A 15,426-nucleotide genomic window follows, 5' to 3' on the forward strand; every position below is an offset into this window, starting at 1 on the left:
TCTCTAAGGAGAAACGGCTACGCGGGTTGTTGAAACCTCCCCTCTTTCAAAGGCCTAGTGGCACTATGCCCACTAAGTGGGTCTACACCAGAACGCCCCCCCTCTCTGAAAGGAATAGGGGCAGTACTCCTGGTAAGCACATTGTTGACAGAACACCACCACCCCCACTGAAGTCGGGTAAGCGCACCCATTAGGCAGGCTGGTAACAGATCGCCATCCTCCCCTAAGGAGAAGGGGTAGCATGCCTGTTAAGCAGGTTGGTAATAGAACGCCACTCTTCCCTTAAAGGCGTAGGGGGCGGCACACATATCTCCTCTCTCAAGGAGCAAGGGCGGCATGCCCACCAAGTGAGTTACTAAATGCCCTGCTGATGCCCAGGGAAAACATAATATTAAATGTTATACTCACATATCAAATGCCCCATCCACTCTGCCCCATTCCTTGGGTGCTGAAGCCTGGCCAGGCAGCTTTCAAAGCGGCTTCCGCATAGATGGAGTGTATGCTGTAAGCAATCCGAGATGGCCAGGGCTCCCCATATGCCTCTAAATATCCTCCAAAACTGATGAAGTATTAACAAGGAGGAGGTCAGGTGCCTGGGAGGAGATTGTTGCGGGTGGTTGGGCTGGTGTATCTGTACTGACTTGCACTCATTGGAGCTCATTTTATGCCCGTATACTCATCATTAAGTCCCATTAAAATCAATGGAATACACTCCCAGGAAAGTGTGGACAGGATTGTAGCCTTAAGTCCAGCTATGTCTACCCGGATACAAGACCCCTTATACTCCTGGGACTTATTCCTTGGAAGTTGGAGCCAGGATCTGAGCCCTATGCTCCAAGCCTCTGCATGCCCCAACAGAACATAAGAACATAAGAACATAAGAACAGCCCCACTGGATCAGGCCATAGGCCCATCTAGTCCAGCTTCCTGTATCTCACAGCGGCCCACCAAATGCCCCAGGGAGCACACCAGATAACAAGAGACCTCGTCCTGGTGCTCTCCCCTACATCTGGCATTCTGACTTAACCCATTCCTAAAATCAGGAGGTTGCGCATACACATCATGGCTTGTACCCCATAATGGATTTTTCCTCCAGAAACTCGTCCAATCCACTTTTAAAGGCGTCTAGGCTAGACGCCAGCACCACATCCTGTGGCAAGGAGTTCCACAGACTGACCACGCGCTGAGTAAAGAAATATTTTCTTTTGTCTGTCCTAACCCGCCCAACACTCAATTTTAGTGGATGTCCCCTGGTTCTGGTATTATGTGAGAGTGTAAAGAGCATCTCCCTATCCACTCTGTCCATCCCCTGCATAATTTTGTATGTCTCAATCATGTCCCCCCTCAAGCGTCTCTTTTCTAGGCTGAAGAGGCCCAAACGCCGTAGCCTTTCCTCATAAGGAAGGTGCCCCAGCCCCGTAATCAGCTTAGTCGCTCTCTTTTGCACCTTTTCCATTTCCACTATGTCTTTTTTGAGATGCGGCGACCAGAACTGGACACAATACTCCAGGTGTGGCCTTACCATCGATTTGTACAACGGCATTATAATATTAGCCGTTTTGTTCTCAATACCCTTCCTAATGATCCCAAGCATAGAATTGGCCTTCTTCACTGCCGCCGCACATTGGGTCGACACTTTCATCGACCTGTCCACCACCACCCCAAGATCTCTCTCCTGATCTGTCACAGACAGCTCAGAACCCATCAGCCTATATCTAAAGTTTTGATTTTTTGCCCCAATGTGCATGACTTTACACTTACCGACATTGAAGCGCATCTGCCATTTTGCTGCCCATTCTGCCAGAAGCAAGCCCCCATTATCCCCCAGGGGCTTACTCCCCATAAAGTGGTCAAGGACTGCAACCCTATGACCGAGTCTCTGTGTGCCTGTTCAGAATTGTCATGAATATGTACAGTTTAGGCCTAGTAGCATTGCAAAGCCTGAACCACAGTAGCCCAGTAACACAGAAGGGGCTTGCAAGGGGCTTGCAGTCCTAGCTGCCAGGATTTACAACTCAAGGGAAGGTGATTATGTAGCACCTAGGCAGCCAGAAAGAGGCCCATCAAGAATGGAATTCAGCTGTAGATCTCCAGGGGGGAGGGAAGAGCTGAGAGGGCGAGCTTCCAGCCCCACTTCTGGAGGACAGGGTTTTTGTTCTTTGTCTCTAGTGAGAGAGGTGGTGGGTGTGCCTCCTGCCCCACCAGGACCATGTGGCCTCTTAGGTAACTGAGGATCTACAAAAGAAGCTGGCCCAGGTGAGAGTCAGAGATTAATAGAGTTAGCCAGTTAGCTTTGTTGCTTTATGCTTATGTTTCCTAGAAGTTTTTATGCCTCTAGCATTTGCTGCCTTTGTAACCTTTTTGTAACCCTATGTATTTAATAAAGTAGAAAATCTTTTTACCATGTTGGTTCATTGTCTGTTGGGGACAAAGGTTCAGAATCCTGCCTAGCCATTCAGCAAGCTACCAAAAATCCTCATTGTGGACTAGAAACTTGAGGACTGAGACTTTAAGTAAAGGAAGTGCTCAACTATGGGGCTTACTCTCAAGAAAGTGTGTGTAGGATTGCAGCCAGAGTCCAAGGCTCTGCCTGCCTCCTCAGAAGCAAGGCCCATTATAGACTATGGGGCTTACTCTCAGGAAAGTGTGTCTAGGATTGCAGCCAGAGTCCAAGGCTCTGCCTGCCTCCTCAGAAGCAAGGCCCATTATAGACTATGGGGCTTACTCTCAGGAAAGTTTGTCTAGTATTGCAGCCAGAGTCCAGGGCTCTGCCTGCCTCCTCAGAAGCAAGGCCCATTATAGACTATGGGGCTTACTCTCAGCCAAGTGTGTCTAGGATTGCAGCCAGAGTCCAAGGCCCTGCCTGCCTCCTCAGAAGCAAGGCCCATTATAGCCTATGGGGCTTACTCTCAAGAAAGCATGTGTAGGATTATGGCCAGAGTCCAAGGCTCTGCCTGCCTCCTCAGAAGCAAGGCCCATTATAGACTATGGGGCTTACTCTCAGGAAAGTGTGTCTAGGGTTGCAGCCAGAGTCCAAGGCTCTGCCTGCCTCCTCAGAAGCAAGGCCCATTATAGACTATGGGGCTTACTCTCAGGAAAGTGTGTCTAGGGTTGCAGCCAGAGTCCAGGGCTCTGCCTGCTTCCTCAGAAGCAAGGCCCATTATAGTGCAAAGGGCTTCCTCCCTGGAAATTGTGGTTGGGGTTGCAGCCCCAGCATTTCAGCCTCTGCCTGGCTCCTCAGAGGCAAACCCCATTATGGTCTCTGGGGCTTACTCACATGAAAGTGGGTGATGTGGAGGCGCTGAGCTGGTGCCGCCTCCCCATGTGCGTGATCATGCATGCAGCAGGGATCAGGGCTCGTCGGGACACCTCCTGGAGCCCCGCAGGGAGCTGCAACAGTCCTGCAGCTCGAACCACGTGTGGCCAGGCGCCTGCTCCGTGCCATGCAGATCCTGCTCCCACGCGGAGCGCACTGGGAGCCCTGGGCTTGCCTGCCAGCCGCATGCGGGGAGCTGCAACAGTCCTGCATCTGCATGGTCAGGCACCTGCGCCTTCGGGAGGGCTCCTGCGATGCAGAGCCTGTTCCCACGTGGAGCGCACTGCAACCTGCTACTTGGGCAGGCGGGAGCCCTGGAGCAGCCCTGCGATCACAGCGCCCCGCTCCAGCAACCCTTGTGGGCACCCTCCCAGGAAGCAGCAGCAGGAGCACCACGTGCACTGGAGACCTCGGCAAGGCCAGCAGGGAGTCCTGGCTCTGAGCTAGAAGGCGGCAGCTTGCCCCCTCCGCCCACCAGGCCAGGGACTGAGAGCACACTCCAAGCACACTCCAAGCCCCATCCCCGGGGCTTACTCCCAGGAAAGTGGGAAACTCCCCGGGGCTTACTCACAAGAAAGCAAGTCCCCCTGCACTCCCAGGGCTTACTCCCAGGAAAGTGTGCCTGGACTGCACCTGATCCTTCCTTGGGCAGAGCCTGTCCAAAACCCCATCCCCACCTTACAGATCAACATGCTGCACATGAGATCCATCGCAGGAGGCCTCCTCAGGAGTTGCACTGGTCCTAAGGTGGCTGGATGGAGTCAGGTCCACTCTATTCCCACGGTGCACAAGGAGGAAGAGGGCTGGGTCTCGTCCCCTTTTAAAAGGTCCGTTGTGGCTGCCAGACCCCGCCCCTTCACCTCCCCTTTGGGGAGGGACTGGACTCTCGTGTCCCGGCCAGGCAAAACAAACTCCGAACACCTCTTTAATTGGGTGTTCGGGATTCTACTTCTATGAGCAGTGAGAAGTTACAGGGACAGTGCTACCAAGTTTAATTCCCTTTGGGTGAGAGAGAGAGAATTTCAAATCCAACTAAACATGTAACTCCATTCCTTCAACATACCTTTTACTGGAAACACACTAACAGCCCGGTCCTGACTAGCACTGGGGAACTGGGGCCACACAGTTTATGCTGTGACCAGTGCTGGGATGGATCAGGCTGGAGATCTCCTAAGTGGAAGGAGACATTCCTACCCCAAGTAGCCTTGAGTAGCCTGTGTAATTGGCAGTGTTGGGAACTCGAGTCAGTGATTCAGACTTGAGTTGTGAAAATCCATGATTTTGGTGACTTTGCGACTCGTGCTTGTGGCAGATGCTGAAAAAGTTTGAATTCAGGGCCTCCCTGGTTTGGCCCTCATCCCCACGCATGCTGACTCAAGTTTCCCTGTGTCTGCGGGTGCTTGCTTACAGTTTTTGCCATGTGGAAAACCTTGTGGGGTCAGCATTCTGACGGGGGAGCAGCAGTGAGATCAAACTGGGAAGGAAAGAAAGGGTTAATCCAAGTGAGGGGGGTGGGGTGGTAGTTGGACTGGGCTCTCTTTTCCCATCTCTGATAGGAAGGAAGGAACAGATGATCATTGGACAAAGAATGGGCATTCTCATATTTCCATTGACTGAGGGAGCGCAGGAGAAGGAGCAGAGGAGGGGCAACCCTCATTGAATGGCCAGTGCAATTGGGGCTATTTGGAGGTAAGGCTGCCAAGGATCGGGTCATCCTGGTAAGCTTCCCAGCTGCTGTTTGCACGACCCTCCTCCCTCTTTCCGCTTCTGTCCCAGCTGTCACTCAGTCCCTCCCACCTCCTCCTGCCCTGTTATAGATGGAAGGGGGCAGCAGGAGAGTGAGTAAAGAGAACAAAGTCATCTCTGTGCACAGTTAGACCCAAGTATCAATAGGTTTGATCTCTGAGGATTTGATTTACTGCAGATGGCAGCGGAGATTTGGGGTCCAAGTTTTTAAAGGCATTTAAATAACAAAGGTGTGAAAATTGGGGCTACTACCATTGTGTGGCAAAACAATGCCATTTCCAAGCCTCCAGCACTATTTTTAGGGCTGAAAGGTCCACTTCCTGGTCATGTGGAGGCTCCTTGCTCCTTCCAGGTTCACCCCAGAACAGTCGTGAACTTCCACAGCCCTGCACCCGGGGCAAACCTCCACAATGGAGCCCCCCCACAGGCTACCACCACCCCCTGCACAGAAATCTGCCACCCCCCACTCACGAGAGACTCACAGAGCCTTGCACCCCCTCCTCCCACTCCAGAGAAACCTCTATGAGGTTCCACGGCACTATAAACTGTGCTACCGGCAAACCAGAAGCGTATTCCCGCCCCCGTAGGGAGCCTCAGAGAGGCTTCCGCGGGGTCCTAGCGGTCAGCGCCTGCGGCATTTGCCCTGGGAGGTCTATGGCAGGCATGCAACTGCCCCAGAATGCATCCCAGAACTCCCGCAGATACTGAGGTCCCACCTGTACTTTATAGTCTGCCTTGCCCCATACCCCACCAGTCTCTATCTAGTGTTATGCAGACCCCCATTTCATGCAGTGAGCTCAGTGATCATCAATCCCCTGCTGCCTCCTCTGTTGCTGTTTGTGCCACTCTAAGAACCACTAGCAGAAACCTCTGCCCATGTGGTGTCCTGTCAACTTCATTTTGGTCATTTCTACATCCCAGAATGAGGTGCCAACTGGATAGGGTGATACTAATTCCTGCCTATGCTGCTATCTCTCGGTGCCTCCAGAAATAGAAAGAGGCCACCTTCCCACCATATTGGACACAAAGCCAGAGTTTCAATGCAAGAAGAATTGTGCAGAAAGAATTTCAAACATGTATGCACATCCTGGAAAATATGTGGGTCATGATGTAAAACTTCATAGTGCTTTTCTGTCTACATGAAGCAGGTGCATTATATTCCATCCTTGGGCACTGAAAGCATCATTTCACTTTCCCAATGGGAAATGCCAGACCATGGGAAATCAAGAAATTTGGATGACCAGTTTTTGTTTTTTTTCCCTTTCATCAGGTGGGAGTGTGTTACCTGAGAAGCATTTATTTTTGCATGTGCTTGTGGCACTGAGTGCATTTCAGGAGAGCATGATCCCAACCAGTCTCAAGCGAGTGGAACTGAGCTTAAGACAAGAAGCCAGAGGTCCCTCAAACGTCAAAGGAGGCCACAACTCCAGTCTATCAGAGCATCCTCCTCCCTCCACCACTCTAGGTGGCTGGCTTGAGAAAAGCCTTTCCATACTTCAGTTTCCACAGGGAAATTTGCATGGCTGGTAGCACCTTCATTGCACAGTAAACTTGAACCTGTAAACAAAAGTCACATCCCGGAACTTTCCAGACATGGAGTAAAGAATTTCAAGTGACACCGAAGACAAGTTTTCAACCCTGGTTATTTTCACTGATTCCACGGCCAGGCCTGATTATGAGTAGTATGTTACTCAAAGCTGTGGCCACCATATCAAATGAAATTAGCTGCTACCACCTTAGTAGCGTGCAAGGCATAGGAAGCACCCATCCAAATTTGAATGAATGAATAAACTTTTACTAGGCATAGATAAAGAAATCATAAAAGCAAACATAATCAGTCCTAATCCCGTTTACAAAAACAGAGTTAAGATACTAAATTACTAATAATACATTTACAGCAACATAAAATATCAATATTTTTGACAAATTACATTAAGAAGGCTTAGAAATCACTAGAAGTAAAAATTTAGCAACTCCCTCTAGCTCATCTGGTGAACAGTCATTTAGAAGACACTTCAGTTTTGCCTCATCTGAAAGCCCATTCATTTTGCCGAAAAGTGGAGTCATGTAAGTGTGGCGGGATCTAGTGCGCCAAGGACAATAAAAAAGAATGTGTATGATTGATTCAACAATTCCCAAATTACAAGGGCAGAGGCATTCTTTATATGGTATTTGCCTATATCTGCCTTCTGTGACCTTGGATGGAAACACATTGAATCTTGCCAAGGAGACTGCACAGCGTTCAGAAGGGTTGATCAGAATACTCAAGTAAGGAGCCATTTGCCCATACTTAAGCGGGATAGAGAAATTAAGAGGGGAGCAAATTCTAGAAGCAAGTTCAAAGAGGTTTTATGCCTCACTGTCTCACATTCTTTGCTTTACCCTATGATAAACTCCAGGGAACGGATAGAAACTTAAAAAATCCAATGAAAAACCAATCGATTCAATTTTCGATTTAATTTGGTTATACCATTTAGAAGAACCAGACTCGGATAACAATCCGGATAGGAGACTGCCTGGTTTCACGTTATAATATAACTGGAGCCAGTAGCGTATGGTTAAAAGCCATGCTCTTGATACTAAGAGCGATTGTCCGGTCTCCAAACATAATGCAGAGTATGGTACAGATTTAGGTAAACCCAAGATAGCCCTCAAAATTTAGCTTGGATACTCTCAAGGGTGTGATTTATAGCGCTAATCCAGATAGGGCACCCGTACAGGAGCTGTGCCGACACCTTGGCATTAAATACCTTGAGAGCAGGTGGTATATAACTATCGCCCTGACTAAAAAAGAATCGATTGGTGCTCTGCAAAGTGACACGTGCCAAGTTTGTAACCAATTTTTGATGAGTACCCCAGCAAAGATTGTAGTGGAAGTGAATTCCAAGATATTTAAAGCTTTTGACCTGTTCTAGTTTCTGCCCTCCAATAGACCAAGTGCCTGGGCTCCATGATTTTGAAAAGACCATAACTTTGGTTTTCGGAGAGTTCAATTCGAGTTTGTTACATTTCAGATAGTCAGAAGTTCTATTTAACAGTCAACAGTCAACAACAGTCAACAAAACCTTTATTTGGCATAAACATTTGATAGGTGAGAACTCTGTACAGAAATCGTAGAGAGTATAAACCTAAATAGTACACAAATATATGTATAAGTGCACACCTATGTGTGCAGACAGATACAACGTACATTACATTTTACAAACAAACATGAATTATTTAAAAGACAGAAACAGTCAGTTACTCTGTGGATCTTGCCATAATGTAGCCTACTCAGTAATTACTTGGTACAGAAAGGTTGGCTCGATTCAGGATACTCAAATTTAAGAACTGTGCGACTGAGAGGGTTGTATGTTCTACATCACCTGCTAGAAGGAATTGAATTATATCTTTCTCAGAATGCCCTGTTTTGGAATGGAGCAAGGGAGAGAGAAATTGCTGCCTATTTAAAAGTCGCTTAAGTCCAATAGGTGTACAGGAAACTAGCACTGCATCATCCGCATAAAGCAATGCTGGAATATGCAGTGAACCTAGTTTAGGAATATGTCCATCTATCTGAAGCAAAAAGGGGGTAAAATCATATAGAAAAAAAATTAAAATTTGCATGGCTAGTAGCACCTTTATTGCACAGCAAATTTGAACATGTAAACAAAGTCACATCCCAGAACTTTCCAGACATGGAGTAAACAATTTCTACTGACACCAAAGACAAGTTTTCAACCCTGGTTATTTCCACCAATTCCATGACCAGGTCAAATTATGAGTCATATGTTACTTGAAGCTGTTGCCTCCATATCAAACGGAATTAGTTGCTACAGCCTTGGTAGCGTGCAAGACAATGGGAGCACCCATCTTATGGGGATGAGCAATGAAAGGCCATCAAGGCGAAAAGGAAGTTCCTCGATGAGCTTACCTCACCAAAGCCACTATGTGTTCTTATGGGAAATTAGAGTACAGATTGGGCATCCCTTATCTGAAATTCATGGGTCCTGTTTTGGATTTTGGATTGTTCCATGTTTCAGAACATCCACATATACAATGAGAGATCATGGGGATGGGGCCCAAGTCTCCCAAAAAAATTCATTTATGTTTCATATAACCCATATACGCATAGCCGGAAGGTGATTTTATGCAATATTTTAAAAAATTTTCTGCATGAAACAAGGCTTGTGCATGAAACACAGCTTGTTATTTATTTTCTTTAGATAAGGAAGTAAAAAAGAAGTTACTACTGGCACTCAAGAAAGTTTGGTATTTCGGATAAATCTGTATTTTGGAAATTCGAATGAGGGGTATACAACGTGTATAAAAATCTGAGTGACAGACCCTTTGTGGATTTCATTGACAGAGCAAGACATATAAACTTCCAACCAAGCCATGATCTGAGAAACTTACAGCCCAAACCTGACCTGCCTGGGGTGCGCAGCTTCGGCAGCAACGAAAATGGCTGCCGCAAGATCCTGACCCCCTTGGGCTATCGCGGGTGGCAACTCTTTCATTCCCTTCTCCCAGATAAGGGAAGTAATCCCACAATGGGGTTATTCAAGGTACCGCTGACCGTCAGGTAAAGCTGTTTGTGTAGGGTGCTGAGCCCTACACGAACGGATAGGATTCAGTGGAGCGAAGCTCCAACAGACCCAGCTCTCTGCCTCCCCGCTCCCTCCCCCTGGCACGCCTCCTGCCCACCCTCTCCATGCCTCCCCCCTCTCCAGAAAGCCTCCTCCCCGACCCCTCTCTGCTGTTACTAAGGACAGGTTGATGAGTAGGAAGTACATGGGAGTGTGGAGTTTCTTGCAAGTACATATTGTAAACATGAGAAGTAAGTTTCCAGCTAGTGCTATAGTGTAGATGAAGGCAAATACGCATAAGAGAAGTGATTGTAGTCCAGGTGAATTGGTTAGACCAACCAGTATGAATTCAGTAACTGACTGATTCTTCATTTCTGCATGTCCATTTGAGTTGACCTGGACTGACAAATGGTATTTCAGAGTAGGTTGATTCTCTTTCTTTCTCTCTCTCTCTCATACACACACAGGCACACACATACACATGCACATGGGAACACACACACAAAGATGCACATACAACATTCCAAGGAAGACCAAATGGCTTTCTTTTGCAAGTGTCTCAAAATAGTAGTAGTAGTAGTAGTAGTAGTAGTAGTAGTAGTAGTAGTAGTAGTAGTAATGAGGTGCATATTATTTTTAAATAAATTTCTTTTTATTTTAATTATATAATTAATTTAGAGCGGAACCCTAAGTGCCTGTTGGGCCAGCTTAAGTCCCTTGCATCAGCCCAGAAGGGTCACAAATATGCCGCAAAGCATGTTTGCACAACCCTCTCAGATACTGAGGTTCCACCCATGCTTTATATTCCGCCTTGCCCCATACCCCACCAACCTCCATCTAGTGTTATGCAGACCCCCATGTCATGCAGTGAGCTCAGAGATGATCAAACTCTTGCTGCCTCCTCCGCCAATGTTGCTGCTTGTGCTGCTACTGCCCCAGAAACTACCATAGCCATGAGCATCCTGATCTGCCCATGAGATATCCACTCTGGTTGTTTTGCTTCTGCACCCCAGAATGTGATGCCAACTGGGTAGAGTAGTGCTAATCCCTACCTATGCTTCTCTCCCTTTGTGCCTCAAAAATAGAAAGATGCCACCTTCCCACCTGATTGGACACAACAACAGGGTTTTCACGCAGGAAGAGTTGTGCACAAAGAATTTCAAACATGAACGCACATCATGGAAAATAAGTGGGTCATGATGTAAAACTTCAGAGCGCTTTCTATACAAATAAAGCAGGTGCATTCTATCCCATTCTTGTGCACTGAAAGGACCATTTCACTTTCACAATGAGAAATGCCAGACCTTGGAAAATCAAGGCATTTGGAAGACCATTCTTTTTTTCCTTTTATCAGGTGTTGCCTGATAAACTTTTATCTTTGCATGTGTTTGTGGCACTGGGTGCATTTCAGGAGAACATCATCCCGACCAGTCTCAAGGCATCGAGAACTGAGCTTAAGACAAGAAGTCATAGGCCCCCCCAAACTTCAAAGGAGGCCACAAAGGAGGTCTATCAGAGCATCTTTCTCCCTCCACCACTCTAGGTGGCTGACTTGAGAGAAGCCTTTTCTTTCTTTCATTTCCTCTGGGAAAATTCCAGGACTGGTAGTACCTTCCTCTTACAGCAAATTTGAACCTGTATGATTTGAACCTCTTACAGCAAATTTGAACCTGTATCAATCAAGTATGTTACTTGAAGCTGCGGCCTGTGGATCAAATAAAATTGGTTGCAGCACCCCCAGCAGAGTGCCAAACAAGTGGGGATGAATGACAGTGGAGCAAGAGGGGGGCATAGCTGTAAGTGTAACACGGCTCTGAAACTCGCCATGTAAGCTGCCCCCCCCCTCACTCTCAGGGCCATTCTGAGGAGCAAAAGCAACATGGAGGCGTCTCCTCTGCATTGCTTTCACTCCCGGACAGGCTCCGAGAGCAAGGGGAGGGGCCTCTCACATGGTGAGTTTCGAAGCTCTGCTTACAGTACTGCCTCACCATCAAGGCACAAAAGAATGGACCTTGGAGAGCTCACCCCACCAAAGCCCCTATCCTTTTGTATGGGAAATTAGAGCATAAAAAGTAGAGTGAAGGACCCTGTATTTCGTTAACAGGAAATGACATATAAAATCCAACTCAGCCAGGATCTGAGGAAGTGCAGGTCAGCAACCTTTGCTTCTTTAGTTGCATCTTCTACATGGAGGAACACTCACAGCACCCAAACCCAGAAAAAAAGAGATGAGACACAGGGATGTGTGTTAAAAGTGAACCATGTCTTTTTGAACAGTACAGAGATGTGCCGCTAAATCATCTCTACAAAAGCTATACCTTTACCATGAAGCAATATCACCAACTCCATACTGCCCTTTCCCTTTGTTATTTTTCTAATGAAAATTTAGACATTTTTAGAGGATAGACTTAGGGCTAAATCCTATTCAAGTTTCCAGCGCCAACGGAGCAGAGTGAATGAGGTGTATGCTGCCTCCTGCGGTGGGGGGGGGGGCAGTCATGAAGGCTTTCTCAAGCTAAGTGAATATTTCTTCCCTTACAGGGCTGCATTGTGGCTGCATGGGTGTGTAAAGTTGGATAGGACTGGGCACTTATGGTCTCTGGAAAAGCAACCCTCTCCTAGTAAGGCTCCAAAGAGCCTCTTTCACATCTTTGTTTCTCAAAGAATATATCATGGGATTGACAACAGGTGTAACCACTGAATACAGGAGAGAAACTAACTTGTCTATTTCCACAGAAGAACCTGAAGTGGGCTTGATATAATTATAAATGACTGAAGAAAAATAAAAAATAACTACAATGAGGTGGGAGGAACATGTTGAGAAGGCTTTCTTCTTCCCTTCAGCGGAGCGGATTCTGAAGATAGCTCTCAGGATGAACAAATAGGAAGTTAAAGTCAACCCACAGGTGCAGACCCCGAAGATCACAGCTGCCACAGAAGTCAAAGTCTCATTCAGGCTGGTGTCCGAGCAGGAGAGTTTGAGAAGTGCTGGGAAATCACAGAAGAAATTATTGATGATGCTGGAGTTGCAGAAGGACAACTGAAGTAAAAGACTGACATGAAATGTAGAATTGACCAGGGTGAAAACCCAAATGCTTATCGTTATTCTAAAGCACATTTCCTTCCTCATGATAAGTGTGTACTTCAAAGGCTGGCAGATAGCAGCATAACGGTCATAAGCCATAAATGTGAGAATTAAAAGTTCAGTCCCCAATGCCCATACGAAGAGATGGACTTGTGTAAAGCAGCCATAAAAGGAGATGCTTTTTCTGTGGGTCCCCAGATTCTGGAGCATTTTGGGTGTTGTGATTGAGATGGAAAACACATTCACTAAGGACAGGTTGGTGAGCAGAAAGTACATGGGAGTGTGGAGTTTCTTGCAAGTGCATATGGCAAGGATAAGAAGCAAGTTCCCAGCTAGTGCAATAGTGTAGATGAAGGCAAATACCCCCAAGAGAAGTGACTCCAGTCCAGGTGTACTGGTTAGACCAGCCAGTGTGAATTCACTAACTGACTGATTCTTAATTACAGCATCTCCTATGGTGGGAACCTAGACAGACAAATGGTGTTAAAAAGTCAGTTTAGATGGTTGATGACTTCTGTCCATTTTTCTCCCTCTCCTCCTCTTCCTTCCCCCCTCTCTCTCAGACACACCTACACCCACAGACACACCCACTGACACACACAAACACACCCCTGCTACTTTATGTTAAATATTTTTAAATCAATAAATTGTAACTATAATTCAATTACGTAATTTATTTAATAGTATAAGGGTGCAGTCCTCTTCCATTTTCCAGCACCGATGTAAGGGCAACGCAGCTCTGAGGTAAGGGAACAAGCATTCCCTTACTTTGAGGAGACCCCTGTGAGTGCCACCTGACTGCAGAGTGCAGCACACATCCCATTGGCACTGCTATTCCAGTGCTGGAAAGTTGGTTAGGATATGGGCCTAAATGATATAATCATAAATATACGATAGATATTTACACCATACAAGATGTCTCATTAGCTGGAATAATGTAAATCAAGGTGTCATTGACACTGCCAAATGCTTCACTGATAAGAATGTGTATGTATGTAGGTAGGTACCATGTTTCCCTGAAAATAAGACTTACGCCGAAAATAAGACCTAGTTGTGATCAGGGCCAGGACGGGGGGGGGGCAGAAGGGGTCCTCAGGCGGGGGGGGCATGTGGATAACGTGGCCAGGAACGCTGCACTCATGCGCCCGCCACCTAGAAAGCGCCTACTGTGCTGACTTGGGCAGAGGACGCTGAGGAGGAGCTCAGACAGGGAAGCAGCAAGTGAGGCAACCCTGCCTACTGGTGGCTCTGAGGCTCTCCACACTTTCCATGAAGTAAGTCCCATTAACTATAAAGAGACTGCCTTCTGAGTAGACAGGCAGGCAGGCATCCTCCTGGGTGCTGAGGGGATATTTTTGTAAGGTATATTTTTGTACATGAATGACTGTGGATTGTTGTACATTACAAACAAAACAAAAAAAGGCTTCCCCCAAAATAAGACCTAGTGTGTTTTTTTGAGCCAAAAAAAAAAGAAAAAGAGAGACAGTGTCTTATTTTCAGGGAAAACGGTAGGTAGGTAGGTACGTAAATAGGACCCAATAATCTTATCCTACTTCCCAGCACTGATGCAGCCTCTGTGCAGCCCCAAGGTAAGGCAGCAAATGTTCACACACCTTGAAGAGGCCTCCATTACTGCCCCATCACCACAGGATGCAACCCATTGGTGCTGGAATGTTGGATAGGATTGGGACTGTACCCTCTAATATTTTGAAATATTTATCGCCAATGTTAATTAGCAATGCTTTTTACTCTTGGCAGAATTCAAATAGCCAATTTCCATATTTTTCAGATGTGAGGAAGAAGCCGGGGCAGGGAAAACAGGTGACATTAAAAACTTACCTTCGTTCCTGGTAGATCTTCCTGAAGTCTTTACTTCTTCGCCGGTCATTGAATTATTTTCTGTTTGATATCTGGTACCTGACAAGTCAAATATGCAGCTGTGTTTTGTCAGTCCAAGGATAACTCATCTGAGGATTTACAGTCATTTACTGATCCACCACTTTCAGATCTCTCTTTATGCAAATGAGGGGGCCACTGGGAACAGGACCTTTGAGACATCATCAGGAAGGAATGTACTGCAACCCAGGTTTCTGATTCTTTTTCCTGGCACAAGTTAGATTTGAGAACCCTGCTAAGTTTAGCCATTATTGTGCTTGTCTTTTTAATTGGGTACATTTCATTAGCCTTGTGACATACAGTGTTCCAACTTCCTTGAGCAGTGAGAAGTTCCAGGGACAGTGCTACCAAGTGTAATTTTTGGGGGGTGAGAGAAGGGGGTGCACAAGTTGTTTCAAACCAACTATTGTACATGTCTGCATTCCTGTCACACCACTTCTCATTGGAAACAGGTGGGCAGCCCCATCCTATGTTGCCCCAGCATCCAGAGGAACAGCAGCACCAAAACAGCTACTGCTACATCATATGGGACTGGGGAAGACACTGGGTAATGGTGCCATGGCCCTAGTTGGTCTGCTCGGAGCTATTGAGCTGGTGCATAACCAAGGAGACCAGTGTAGCGCTACCTGTTCAGGGAAGCAGTACAAGATATGGCGGCAGTCTACTGCTGTTTCCTCCCCCTCCTGGGTCTGATCCTCCCCTGCCCTTTCTCCACCCAGCTGCACCCTCCCCTGCCTTCCCCCTCCCCCCACCCTGAAAAACCTTGCAGCCAAGTGACATCAATACTCATTGACAGCCACACTCCACTTTCGTCC

At 46.9% G+C, this 15,426-nt stretch overlaps 1 protein-coding gene across 1 annotated transcript; it reads right to left on the bottom strand.

The window, feature by feature from the left end:
- Positions 1 to 12,220: 12,220 nt before the first annotated feature.
- LOC136652799 (olfactory receptor 13G1-like) lies at positions 12,221 to 14,603 on the bottom strand. The gene is made up of 2 exons (XM_066629722.1): positions 14,555 to 14,603; positions 12,221 to 13,167 (listed from the first exon to the last, which is right to left on the bottom strand). Exons 1-2 carry the CDS (start codon positions 14,601 to 14,603, stop codon positions 12,221 to 12,223), a joined length of 996 nt encoding a protein of 331 aa, XP_066485819.1.
- Positions 14,604 to 15,426: the final 823 nt, after the last annotated feature.

This window comes from Tiliqua scincoides, chromosome 5 (genome assembly GCF_035046505.1).
Source record: "Tiliqua scincoides isolate rTilSci1 chromosome 5, rTilSci1.hap2, whole genome shotgun sequence".
Classification (NCBI taxonomy): domain Eukaryota; kingdom Metazoa; phylum Chordata; class Lepidosauria; order Squamata; family Scincidae; genus Tiliqua; species Tiliqua scincoides.

Excerpts from the sequence above, each read along its gene's own strand:
- LOC136652799 (XM_066629722.1), bottom strand. The coding sequence starts at position 14,603 with ATGACCGGCGAAGAAGTAAAGACTTCAGGAAGATCTACCAGGAACGAA. Across the intron at positions 13,168-14,554 it reads AAGATCTACCAGGAACGAAG|GAGATGCTGTAATTAAGAAT; the intron begins GTAAGTTTTTAA and ends TTCCCACCATAG.